The 12,806-nt window shown below is 41.5% G+C and overlaps 1 protein-coding gene across 8 annotated transcripts in view; it reads right to left on the bottom strand.

Moving 5' to 3' along the window:
- TACC2 (transforming acidic coiled-coil containing protein 2) overlaps nt 1–12,806 on the bottom strand; it is a 127,545-nt gene that overhangs the window by 16,240 nt on the left and 98,499 nt on the right. For 3 of the 8 annotated variants that reach the window (XM_062635270.1, XM_062635269.1, XM_062635266.1), the window contains 6 exons: nt 12,193–12,400; nt 8,288–8,349; nt 7,348–7,463; nt 6,391–6,562; nt 4,867–5,007; nt 3,918–3,998 (listed from right to left, as the gene is read on the bottom strand). In XM_062635270.1, coding sequence (XP_062491254.1) covers nt 3,918–3,998; nt 4,867–5,007; nt 6,391–6,562; nt 7,348–7,463; nt 8,288–8,349; nt 12,193–12,400 — 780 coding nt within the window. The remainder of the gene's footprint in view (nt 1–3,917; nt 3,999–4,866; nt 5,008–6,390; nt 6,563–7,347; nt 7,464–8,287; nt 8,350–12,192; nt 12,401–12,806) is intronic. The other 5 variants (XM_062635272.1, XM_062635271.1, XM_062635274.1 and 2 more) reach the window with 3 other exon arrangements.

Below are 12,806 nucleotides of genomic sequence, written 5' to 3' on the forward strand. Positions count from 1 at the left end.
TATAAGGATCGAATCGAGTGTAATTAGGAGGTACAAACTCAAATCCAGTGGATTTTCCTACACAAGATCTATCAAAGTTATAATAGATAACTGTACAATAATAGCCTGTATACTTGAAAGTGTCTCCCAGTATACAACTGTACAGGAAAAAACACAGCTGGGACACAAGCTCAGACATCTGTGTAAATGCATAAATACAAAGACACATGGTGCTGTCCACAGATCCGAGTAAAGGTGAAAGGGTCAATAAATAAGACTACTGATGGTTCAACTCAGTACCCCAGCTTTCAAGAAATGTACTTTGTTTCCTTGTCAAACATAAGGCAAGAATAACTGAGAGATAAAAAAAGAGCCATTAGATCATCAAAGCTGTCCTTAAAAGAAAGGCCATCCTGAAAATCAATCTGTTGGACTGGATGTATCCTATTTCAAAAGCCTCCTGCAGCTCCATTTGCTGGACCTCATAAAGAGGTTGCTGGGAAACATTAATTGCGGCAAAAGAAACACAAGTTTCCGCAAGCTCATGTTAAAATGTGTCAAAGTATTGCCAGGATGATGAATATTTTAAAGAAAACAGAATATTTAAAGCACTGAATACATATTTATACGGTGCTCAAAGCACCTCTAATATTTCTTTAATTCCCTCTTGCATTTGAGTGAATTGCACAAAATAATAGCAATAATGACATGCAAAACTACTCAAAATTGACACAGATGACTGCAAAAACTCTTGGAATTTAACCACTGAGCAGAAACGCTTGTGGCGGTGACCCAACCAGTGTTGTCCTAATGCTGGAAGCGCTTCGCACAAGGAGGAACCAGTAAAAGACCTCATGGTTTCACTTCTAAACCCAGTTTTACACAGCTCCAAACCGATGGACGATCCAGGGGCTGTTGTTTGCTGCCTCCAAATAATCTTATGCTGAGAAAATAAAGTAACCTGATCAACAGGGTGATGTTATTACCCAAAATAAATGTCAATGCTTCAAGCTGAACACTTAATTGCTGAGAAGGTAAGCAGTTAAGTGGTGTAATAATGAGAATAGGGATTTATAAGTCACTGAACCTCACACAGAAAGACTAAATTCTGCAGGGGAATTGCTACTAAATGTAGGTCACTGCAATCTTAGTGTAAATATATGAGAGCCCAACACGATGCTGCTTCTCTTCCCAGCATCTTTCACAGAAACCAGATATCTGGCCAGAAAGGGAATAAATGCACATTGATGAACCAGCTGCGTTACCTCAAGTCCAGAAGGTCAAATGGAAAGAAAAAAGGGAAAGGCACTGGAATGAAAATGAAAACTCATTTTTATCATACTGTTCAGAGGAATATGTATTTAGCCCTGATGAAAACTGGCTTGCCGTTTACAAGTACTCAAATAGTGCTGGGTGCATATCAAGTGATCTACTCTTTTAACTAATTGATTTGTGTGCGGACAGGTCAAGGGAGGCAACATAAGACCTATTTGTGCTTGCAAATATGTTGAGGAGCAAGCAAAGTACAAGCATAAAATTCCCTGCCTGCGAAGTTTTCCTATGAAGAATGATATCCCTCTTTGAAGGAAATATTCCTCCTTCACTACCACAAGAGCCCCCTCCAAGCTGTGATGCACTAATTACATTTGCATCAATCCCTTTCCCTTCAGTTTCTCTCCTTTCCTTGGATCTCATTTCACCACCCAACCCTACATCACCTCAGCACTTGTAGGGTGGTGGACACAAACACTATCAGCTTTCTGTTCTGTTTTCTTCCCTTTCCCATCCCTGGAAGTGTTCAAGGCCAGGCTGGATGGGGCTTGGAGCAAGCTGCTCTAGTGGAAGGTGTCCCTCTCATGGCAGAGGTTGGAGCTGGATGAGTTTTAAGGTCCTTCCAACACAAACCAGTCTGGGATTCTGTGATGCTATGATTAAAATCGGCCATGGGATGTCCTAATGGTGAGTGTTTAATATAGAAGTGTCAATTAGTCTCAGCGCTGGAAGAGAGAAATCTGTCGAGAGGCCAAATAACTTCCCTCTGCCTCAGAACAGCAAACTGCACATCCTTATTCTCAGCCCTAGTCCTAGCAGAAAATGCTTGCGTTTTGCATTGACCTAACTTTCCATAAACAAGTGCTTGTGCCTTTATTTAGCATCCTATTCTTGTTACCCATCCTGTAATGGTTTAGCAAATGTTAAATGTAATTATACAACGTTAAGGAAAGAACTGAGGGCAGCCAACCGAAGGGAACTCTGCCAGTTAGCATCCGAGTTTAAGTCACTGCAATCATCTGGTGGGTTCTGCTAACCTTAATCCAGGCCATTGGCCGCTGTAGGTCACAAGGGCTGTCATCATAGGTTAATTTAACATTAGCAACCTCCCACTGAAATAGTAAAGTCATACAAGGACAGGAGTCCTTCCCAGCCCAGCATGACACCCACAGCATCCAGCTAAAAGCATTCCTATGACTGGACCAACATGGGGCTTCATGAACATTCAGATGTGTCTGATTCCCCGTCAGAGGATGAAGTTTTTGCTCATTCTCTCTTCATCTCTGCTTATCATTTCTGCTATCTTTGTTACACATTTTAATGCACTTTCTAAAACATACAATCCAGTCCCTGTTTCTAAGCTATATGCAGTTCATAAGCTTGTTCTAGATAAAAGAAAATGCTTTAATGATGTTAAAAAGCATCTTTAAACTATAACTGCACAAAATCAAATACACATTGTAACAGTTTTGCAGCTCAGAATCTTCCCTGATTCACAAACACCCAGACCTCCTCTTTTCAGTCTAAAATTGTACAATTTGTGAGTTTCTAAACTGCTGGCCAGTAGCAAAAATGCAGATGTATAGCGTATAACCTTTAAAGAGCATCTAGGTATTATTGTGTGTCTCATCTTGAGTGTTTCCTGGTGCTGGAGGTGCTGCTGCAGCACAGTTCAGGGAGGACAAAGAGGTAAAGAGAGAATAGGGAGGTAGAGAGGATCCTCCCTCACCCTCTTCTGACACCCAGGGTGATGGAGCAAGGGGATGCAGTCATAGAGCTGCTAGTCCTCACACAGGAAAACGGTATTTAGCTTTTACTCCTTTGTTTTTTCTGTTCCTAATTAATGAAGTTTGGTTTCTAATGGAGACAATGGCACTTTTTTTTTCTTGATGAAATAAAAGATTCTAGCCACATACTTTAAAACACCCATCAATCTGCAAGGAATTGGCTGCCCCATCCCTGGCAGTGTTCAAGGCCAGGTTGGATGGGGCTTGGAGCAAGCTGCTCTAGTGGAAGGTGTCCCTGGGGTTGGAACTGGATGTTCTTAAGGTCCCTTCCAACACAAACCATTCTCTGATTCTGTGATTCATGAACACAGACACATTGTGTTGGGAGGCCTTTTTATTCCCTTGGGAGTTCTATAGCCCTTTAAAACCTACTGTAGTGTCCCTTTCTTCAGATGCCTGAAGGCAGAGATGATTGAGTTTCTCCCTTCTAGACTCTGAGGGGTCAAAGGGTCTGATTTCAAGCTGAAAATACCAACAAAAGGCAAAATGTCCCTACGGGCAAAATCTGTATCAGCTCTATGAGAAGCAGGTTTGGTATTGCTTTGCCATCAAACATCTTAGGACAGATCTTGCTGTAGACAAATGACAAACAGCCACCTGGACTGCAAAAGGTTTGTCTCTTGCAAAAGGTCTGGGCCTGCTTCTTGCCTTCAGATTTGCTTTTTGTTACCCTGGAGGTAGCAGTACTGTGTGAGAGGAGCAGGTGACAGCATTTCTGTGTGCAGCACTGCTTTCAGCATGCTCTTTGGTGTCACACTGGGGTGCGCACAGCTTAGCACTGCACTCTGAGAGCCTGAGTTACCTTGTTAAAGACAAAGCAGCACTCGGTTTCTTAGTCTGTGCACACTCATACACACATGGCAGGCACAAACCAGATACCTTGGAGCAGAAAGAAGACAGGGCAATCTGCCTGGCTAGTTTCAATGCTTCTATCCTCATTGCAGCAAACTCTAACTCCTCCTGTCAAGTGTTTGGTTGTGAGCAATCCGTAGAAGAAAAAGTATTAAGAACATAGCAAAAATGTTTTAACACATCTGAAAATGGAACGTTACATTTTAATGCAAAATTCTGACAATTCCTGGGTGACAAACATACCCCATATTTCTTTCATGACTGGAACATTGATACAAAACTCCAGTTTCTGGTTAATTTTGAGGTAGCTGAATAGACAAAACAGCATTTATTAGGGTAAGGATGAACAAAACTTCGGGTAAAATAAATGTTTTCCAAAGGTAGAGCTGTTTTTCACAGACTCCTCACCTTTCATTTTCATTTTATGTGGATTTATACCAGCTGCTGCTCTCAATTCAACCTTTGCTGTCTTAAAATTTCACTATATATACGCTAGAAAATACACCCTGACATACAGGTCTGCAGATCAATTTGCTTTTCCTAAAAGAAGTCATGCCAAATTCTGTATTAGATTACTAGGAAAATAAAGCCTAATTTTCACTTCAGCAGAATTAGGGCCTAAATCTCTGCAAATGAATCTCTGCATACAGACCCACTAAGGCCAGCTTGCAAGACAACTCTCCACACACCGAGTCCTGTGTTCAAGCTTAAAAGATGTGCTTTATAAAGACTTCTGCAAAATAGACACATCAATGGTATAGCTGAAAGTGTGGATGAAATTTAGGATTATGTATTATATGAATGAAATCAAATATCTCTGCTCCTTACATTCCTGAAAGGCCAAAGTTACTTTGGGAAGAATCAAGCCACTATTCTGCTTCTATCCCACCTCCCTTCCAAGCCTCCCCCCACCCCTTTCTATAGCAGTGTATAGAGAAACTTAAAGACAAGTGACACTTATATTTCTGCTACAAACCTGAAGTTTCTGAGCAAATACTGGGGGGTTCTTTTCTGCTAAGTCAGGATCTAGATACTCAGGCTGCTCACATATTGAGGTTTTCTTAGATATCCTATTGAGAAGGGCATCAGCAGAGACAAAGGAGTCTTCAGGAGATGCCTGAAGGGTAAGGAGGATATAGAATAAGCAACAGAGACTTTGTCCAAGTAGTTCAGGCCACAAGCAACATAGGTGTTTTGATTCCTAGTAATTTCATGCCCCACTGAAGACTACTTTTGAATACATCATTCATAGGTAACAGATGAACATCAAGAACAATTCTTCCTAATTCAAAAACTGAGTAAAATTTCAAAGACTAACATGAAACAGGACCTCTAAAGCAATGGCTCTCAAATCATGGACCACAGCCCACTCTTGATGCTTTAAGTTTTCAAAGTTACCATAGGTTTTGTTCATAAAACAGCTCATGTTCAGCTCAGGCATCTCTAAAGCAGTCCAAAAGCTTTGAAGACCACCAAAACTGAGGGGATCCTCTGCAAGACTGGTATTGCAGTCTTCAGAAAGTCTTCTGCTGCTTACTGGGGATAAACTAAGTTATGTTCACAATCATAATGTGATCAGGATAAATACACAATAGGAGACTGGAATTAGAATGACACAAACGAGAGCACTGGGATTTGAGTACCCAAAACTCCCTGCAGTGAGGAAAGTATTCGAAGCTCATAAAAATTGTTTTGTGAGATGGTATCAACCGCATCCTTAATACAAATTAAGCACAGTATTTAAGTCAGCTTCTTCTTGTTTTGACTCCCCAGTAAATATATTGTCATGTAGCTTGTCATGCCTAGTGCTGTAGGCATTTGTAAAACGAGTTTGCCTGCAAAAGTGGAAGCCTGGAGGGAACCTTCCTGGATTTGAGAACCAATGCTCTGAAACCTGGACACAGCACAGGTGGGAAGCAAGGAAGAGCTCACCACTAATTCAAGTCCAACCCAGAGAAAAAAGTGAATTCAACCACTGAAAAAAAAAAGTGATTTAACTGGAAACTGGAATGAGCCCTAATGATCAAAGAAGTGAATTTTACATTATCGGATGACAACAATACAGTTAACAGTTTATAGGAAAATGTGAAAGGGTACCTGTCCTTTACCAACAAAATCTTGCAATTTCACAGTACATGCAACAATCATGTCCCTATGTTCGTATCAATCAACCCCCTTATTTTATACACAAAATATTTCTTCAAATATTGGGTTAAAACACAGTGTAGAAAGGCCTGTGTGAGAAAAAACCCCAACACTTCAAAGTATCAACTTGCAATCGGTTATCACAAGAAAATGTTGATTTACTGTAAGAATTCAGAAAGTTGTTTTGAATTCCTCCAGTTCCATCAGCTGGACTCATTTGAGCCCTACCACATTATGCTACCAAAATCTTCAAGTATCACGTTGAGTTTCACTCCACTTTCAAGATCTGCCTTTATATGACATGAGAAATTTCTGTAGGAAAATGATTCCCAAACCCTTATCATGAATTACTTACTATTTCAATAGCCTCTGGAGCCGTCCCTAGGGTCATAGGCTCTAGATCTTTCTGCTTTGACTTGTCAGGTGACTGTAAGTGTGCTTCTTGGCTGGCAGCTAGGACTCGGGAAGCTGGATGTTGTATTTTCATCCCAGAGGATTGCTGGGCTTCAGGGTCTTCAAAACTTGACCTGGAAGATGATTGTGTACGTGTTTTCAGGGTGGAGCACAAGGTTCTTACAATTCCACCTCTGGTAACAACCAAGCGAGTCCTCTTCATGACTTACATGTGTATATCTATACATATACTCACACTGCTTCAACTCAACTTCATATCATATCTCATAACACTCTGCAACACCCTTTCAAAGCATTGCACCAGAGTCATCTAAATAAAGCCAGCTCCATCAGAAAGGAGCTGGCTTTATTTACACACATTCCTTACATATTTCTCACTTGCCTTTTCACTCTTTCCTCACTGTGCCCTACCCCTCTCCCAACAAACAACTTGCACGAACAAGAACAGACATCCTTAACAAGCAAGGTTTTTGAAAGCAAATACAACCCCCACATCCTGTTCTTATGAACCAGGCTCCTTGTTCAGAAAACATATCTAGGAAAGGCCAAGGGAAAAGTTGCAATTAGGAGATTTCTTGATTGATACAGAAATGACCTCAGTATCTGAAATAAAGCTGTGAGTAGGAAGCCATTGTCTAGTGAAACAGTCGCCTCTGTGAGTCTATTTAATAAGAATATTAAGTAGAAATACATGTCCTTATTCCTTCCCATTACAAAACTTCTGTACCTTTGCCCTCTATTCTCTGTCACATATGAACACAGATGGAAATCTATTTTTAAACAAACAAGTCAGCAACACAGAGGCAGAGAGAGGCAGGATTGCCTGTGTATGTGCTATGATGTTAGCCCATTTCCCTTCCATCCTTTTCCAGCGCTCAATTTGCTTGCAGAGACATACCCTGAGCACGGTGTTGTGGACTCAGACAGTCTGATGGGAGGTGATTTGACTGGGCTCTCCTGCTGTGCATCAAACATTAGGTATAAAGACTGTTTCTTCGGGGTGCTGTCATCCTGCTGGCAACAAGAAAAGAAAGAGTCATTAAGCAACTCAACCAATCTCCACTAAAGCTAATTCAAGTCAGTGAAGCCCTAGGTGACCAAAAGACTTGACAGACAACTAATAACATAAGGGTGTAATATAGTCTATGCTAACTGACACTGAGGTGATCCCTTTAAGGAAGAAACCATTAAAGAACAAAACCTAAACACCTCACTCTTCGTAATAGCTTTTCTTCTCCCACTTTGGGGTTAATCAGACTTCTGGTCCTGTCAGGCAGGAGGCATCCCCTGACTGAAGTGTTACTAAAATATTCATTGAAACTTCTCATCAGTTTAAGCACCTGACATGCACGCTTGACTTTCTAACTTCCCCTGTGGATATAGCCCCGTTGGACCTAGTCAAGCTATCAAGCCCATGATTTAAATAGAGGTAAGGCAAAACAGCTGATAACATACAGTACGGCATTCCGCAGTCCACATTCATTCTGTATTTTCTCCTTCTTCTTTCAAGCTTTGCTCTCATTTTCTTAAGACAGCTCAATAGCTGCTGTAGACAGCTCTGCACTCTACACTGCTGGAAATACTGATCTGTTTTTCATCTCCAGGAAGAACTACTATGATGCTGACTTAAATAACAAAATGGAACAAGCTCTACAGGACACAGGACAACAAAGCACATGCAATTTACCCCAGTTATGCCAATTCAAGGGAACTGGTTTGGCAAATCTGCTGCAGGCACATTATAATTAATTTAAGAGGGAGTGAGGCTGACGGCACTATCAGGATAGTGTATTATGACACGGGAATGCAAATGAATGGAAATGGAAGTGAGAACTTACAGGCACAGAGGAGCCTATTTTCTCCATATATTCTATTTCATATGAGTTGCCATATTCCAAGTCTGCAACAGAAAGAAAAAAGAGCCATTAAATACACGAAATTACTTTTGCAGAAGTAAATGAGATCTCCTCTCATTCACAAGGACCCCTTCCATCCCGCCCCATACTCTGCCATGAGGTACTAAAAATAGAATATACAGAGAAAAAGCAGACGAGGCACTGATTTTCAACAATGAGCCTAGGACATGTTTTAGGCAAATTCATTTGCCTGGAAAATTTCAGCTTTATCAATTTGCTGAAGATTCTGCCCCAGGGGCCAGAATACTAAGAAAGTTGCAGCGTGCTGTCAGAGCACAGATAATTTAGCACGGATAACTTTCTTCTATGACGCTATCTCATCACAGAAACCACAGTTTTCAGTGAACTGGTGATGCTGATACCAGTTTCCTTTGATGTACACAGAAAGATTCAAAGAGCTGTTGAGAAATTAAATCATTTCTATTTCTTAACGCTCATCACCCATTTCTTAATTAAGAACTACTGTGGTATCGCTTAAGATACAAAGATACATAAAATACCTGCATGCTCCTTGAAGGGGTGAGACAACAGCACAGCTTTACTGGGCTGTTTCCACATTTTAGATTCCAAGGAAAAGCCTACGGCAGCAAGATTTACAAAGAACCCCAAATCTAAACCCTAATAAGAATGCAAATCTTTATTGCTTCCCTACTTCTAATCTCCTAATTCCACTGGAGGGAATAACCAGTGTTTCTTTCCAAGCCATTGTCACCCAGTAGCTGATATAGAGGCAGATGGATAAAACATAGAGAAATGGGAAAGAGAGCAGACCTTCCTGCACCCAAATAAATGCGAAGACTTTGATCAAATACAACTTAATTTAAAAATTAAAGACGTAACTGATTTGTGCTAATGCTCTATTTAATGCTTCCATGAGTTAAGTTAATAAACCACTGTATGCGTTCATTTCCATTGCAGAGAAGTTCCAGTGAATGGCACACTAACATTTACTTTGTGCCAAAAGTGCTCAAATTCTGCTAGATTTGGGCAGCTTTTCAAAAGTAGGGCTTGTATCAGAAAGGCATCATTAAAACGTTTGCTTTCTAAAGACAAACCAACCCTAGGGACAATCTCTCACCTGTTTTTGTTAAGAAAAGGAGAAAGTTTAAAAGGGCACAATGTGAGGTTACAACGCTCAATATTTTTTACAGCACATTCCACAAGTCTATGCATTTTGTCAATCAACCACTGAAGAGGAACAGCCACAAACTCTTACTACCTGACACGTGGGAGGTAAAACATCCAAGTGAAGAGAATGCAAGAATAGCACGCTCCTCATGTTTAAATTCCTAGCACCACATGTTTTTGATGGTAACAGGGAGCCACGAAAGACAGACAACCTTCTGGCATCATATACAAGCTCCTTCCTAGCAAAAGCCAAACCAAACCTGAAACCATGAGATTTAAACAACCTACTAAATGCAGAATTGCAGGAGAAAGCATGAAATACCAGGTAAGAGCATCCAGGCTTTAGTAACTGCCTTTCTCTATTTCATTTACCTACACATAAACCCAATGAGGTGCATCACGAATGTATGTGGGGCAGCTTTACAACCCCAGAGATCAAGTGGCGAGTGAAGGTACAGGTATGCTCATTAGGCAGGAGATGTACCGGCACTGTCCTCTGCTGGCACAGACATTCCAACCACCTGCAGGGCTGGTAGCAGCTTTGCAATTGCAACCTAAGCTGCTTTTTTGGGACAACACATATTTAACTTTGCCGGTTTAAAAGTCCCCAGCAGGGCACAGATGGAAATACTTCAGCTAGAAACAAAGGGAATAACACGGCTCGCTAAACGCGGTTTGTTTCGTCTCACTGCTCTCAGAACTTGCCAGCATAATTAGGCTCTACCTCCTCTCCTAGGTTTCTCCTCTAAGACATTATCTCCCCTCCAAAATCTTAGGATCTCTGGTTATCTCTATACATTCATAATTACAAATGCCCAGGATACCCCATGAATAAGATAATTACCTTTTAGAAATACATACAACAGACTTACTAAGTGATGTCCTCCAACTCCTCCTACAAATAGCTGCAAGATTACATCAGCGTTTGCTGCTAATAGTTACTGCTTATTTCTGGTCTGTGCCACACGAAAATGGCAGCAGTTACAAGCAGCGTACGCAACAGATGAGAGCTGGATGGAGTGGCTGACTCAGTAGTTGGGCTGTATCCGTGTAAACGCCGTGTTAGGTTACAGGATAACACTCATACTGGTGTCTGGGAGGGGTAAAAATACCCGCACGGAGGAACAGCCCTGGAATTACTCAAGGATTTCTCAGTGCTTCAGGAGCAAGACTGTGAAGGGGGGGGGGTTGGAATTATTATTTGTAAGAGACAGGAAAAGCTGAAGCGTTGTTGATTATAATTAGGCAGTAATCTGAAACTTGCCTGCACCATGGAGCACACAGGAGACAAGACAATTAGCATTTAATTAGGAGCTTTGCTCACTTTCTTCTACCTGCTTTGATAGCTAAAACGATTCCCTTAGAGTATCTCTCACTAGTCTTTTGTTCCATTTCCTTCCATAGCATTTCCTTTCTTCCCAGATCTGGGTGACTTTCCTCAAAAGTATTTGTTGTTTGTTTTTGGTTTTGATACAGGCTAAATGAATTTGTAATCTAATAGTCATGATTTGACAGCAAAGCCAAATGGATTTATTCAGACTGAAATACTTCTCTGTACACAGATAAGTAACACATTTCCACAAAGCCCGGGCTACACAAACACACATGCTCGTGCAGGCGAACACATGCGGTCCCATTAAAACCACTGTGATTATCCCTGCCTTTTAACGTCAAACACATTTGACCTAGGAGGTTAGCACTTCTTCATTAGGCAAAAACTCCTCAGGCCCAGTGTAAAATGGCATCAAGTAGCTTCAATAGCAGACTGGGACATGGGTTGAAAGGTTGGGCAGGGAATAAATTGTGATCACGAAGAACGTTTCAGCCAAGTTGAAGTCATACATTCTTCCCACCCACAAAGCTGAAAAGCTGCCCTTGGAGCAGAGCAGATGTTGCAAAGCTGTATTCCCTCCGGGGACCCTAAGGAAGGCCACACACAAGTTTAAGTTCTAAGTTCTCTCTTTCCACATTTCACAGACCTGCAATGACAGTTCTCGTAACAGGAACCTCCAGCTTTAGCTCACCACTGCTCATAGGCAGGTACGACAGGAGAAATCTGGATCAGCTGATTTAGAAGGAAATCTTATCTGGCATGTCAATGATAACTACCTTATGCAGGGGATATCCTGGGCATTTTTGTGCATAAAGATACCTGGATCCTAGGAACCTGGAGGAGAGATGGCATGTGAAAGGCTTTAAAGCAATACATAAGCTTTGAGCAGAGTTTTAAGGTGGGACTGTCTCCTGAGGCCATCTCCTGTTCAGGTTAGAGGAACAGGCTCAAGCAAAACCAGTAGTTCAGTGACTCTGGATCCAAGAGCACTAACTGAGAGCAGTATCAGAGCACAGTCTCCTGTGAAGGCACAGAGAGGACAAGTAGCATGTGCAGAAGAACAGAGCATTCTACAATTAACCATACAAAGGAAGTGAAAGCCTTTCTCTGAAAACCCCTTTCGTTTTCCTTTGATCTTCCTCTCTGCTCTTCCTTGAAAATTCAAGATCAGACTATTGGGGTCTTACACTCAGCTCCCCATAACTGACAAATTCCCTGGATTGGTCCAAAGAGCATAATTCTTAGGGTTCCCAAATAATACAGTTTCTATTCAGCAAAGTACATGCCATCATCCTCGAGCAACCCAAACCACCTTCTCACTAAATACAGCATCAGCTGGATGCAGACAGTCCTTTATAAAGCATACCCTCTGTAGGAGAGCTGAACTTGGTCTCATTCACAAACGTAGACAGATCAGAGGGCTGGGGATAATCCTGCTTATCCGTGTTCAGGTCCACGGTCATGCAGGTCCACTTCTGGCTGGTCACTGAAGATGCCAGCTTCTCCTCATCTGTCGCATGCACCACTGTGGATATGACGGGAGGTGTTTCTGGAGTAGGCAGTGGAGTGGGATCCTGCAGAAAACAAGTGCTAATTAATTCTATTATCTTTCATTAACATGTTGAACTCTCTGAATCCCTTTGCCTGACCACAATCATCTTTTTAATTCCATACTCTTTGCTGCAGCTCTGTATATCTAATACTTAACAGAAAATACACAAGTACTTCATTTGGAACTCTACTAGCAGCAAGTTTTCCAAGCATAACTAAACTCTTTGATGATACACACTTGCATTACAAAGGCTCCTTGAGAACAGGGAAGAAAGAGAAACCAGAGCTGTTTAAAGCTGTTAGGCACTTGACTTAAGTGGCACACATCACCCATGACTGAAGTCTTTGACTACCAAAACTGACTTTTTAGGCTTCCCTCACAGGGGCAAACCTTCATAGGTCTGTGAGGTCACAAGCCCTTTCTTCACT

Source organism: Pezoporus occidentalis, unplaced genomic scaffold (assembly GCF_034315485.1).
Source record: "Pezoporus occidentalis ecotype Australia unplaced genomic scaffold, CSIRO_AGI_Poc_V1 ctg45, whole genome shotgun sequence".
Lineage (NCBI taxonomy): Eukaryota > Metazoa > Chordata > Aves > Psittaciformes > Psittacidae > Pezoporus > Pezoporus occidentalis.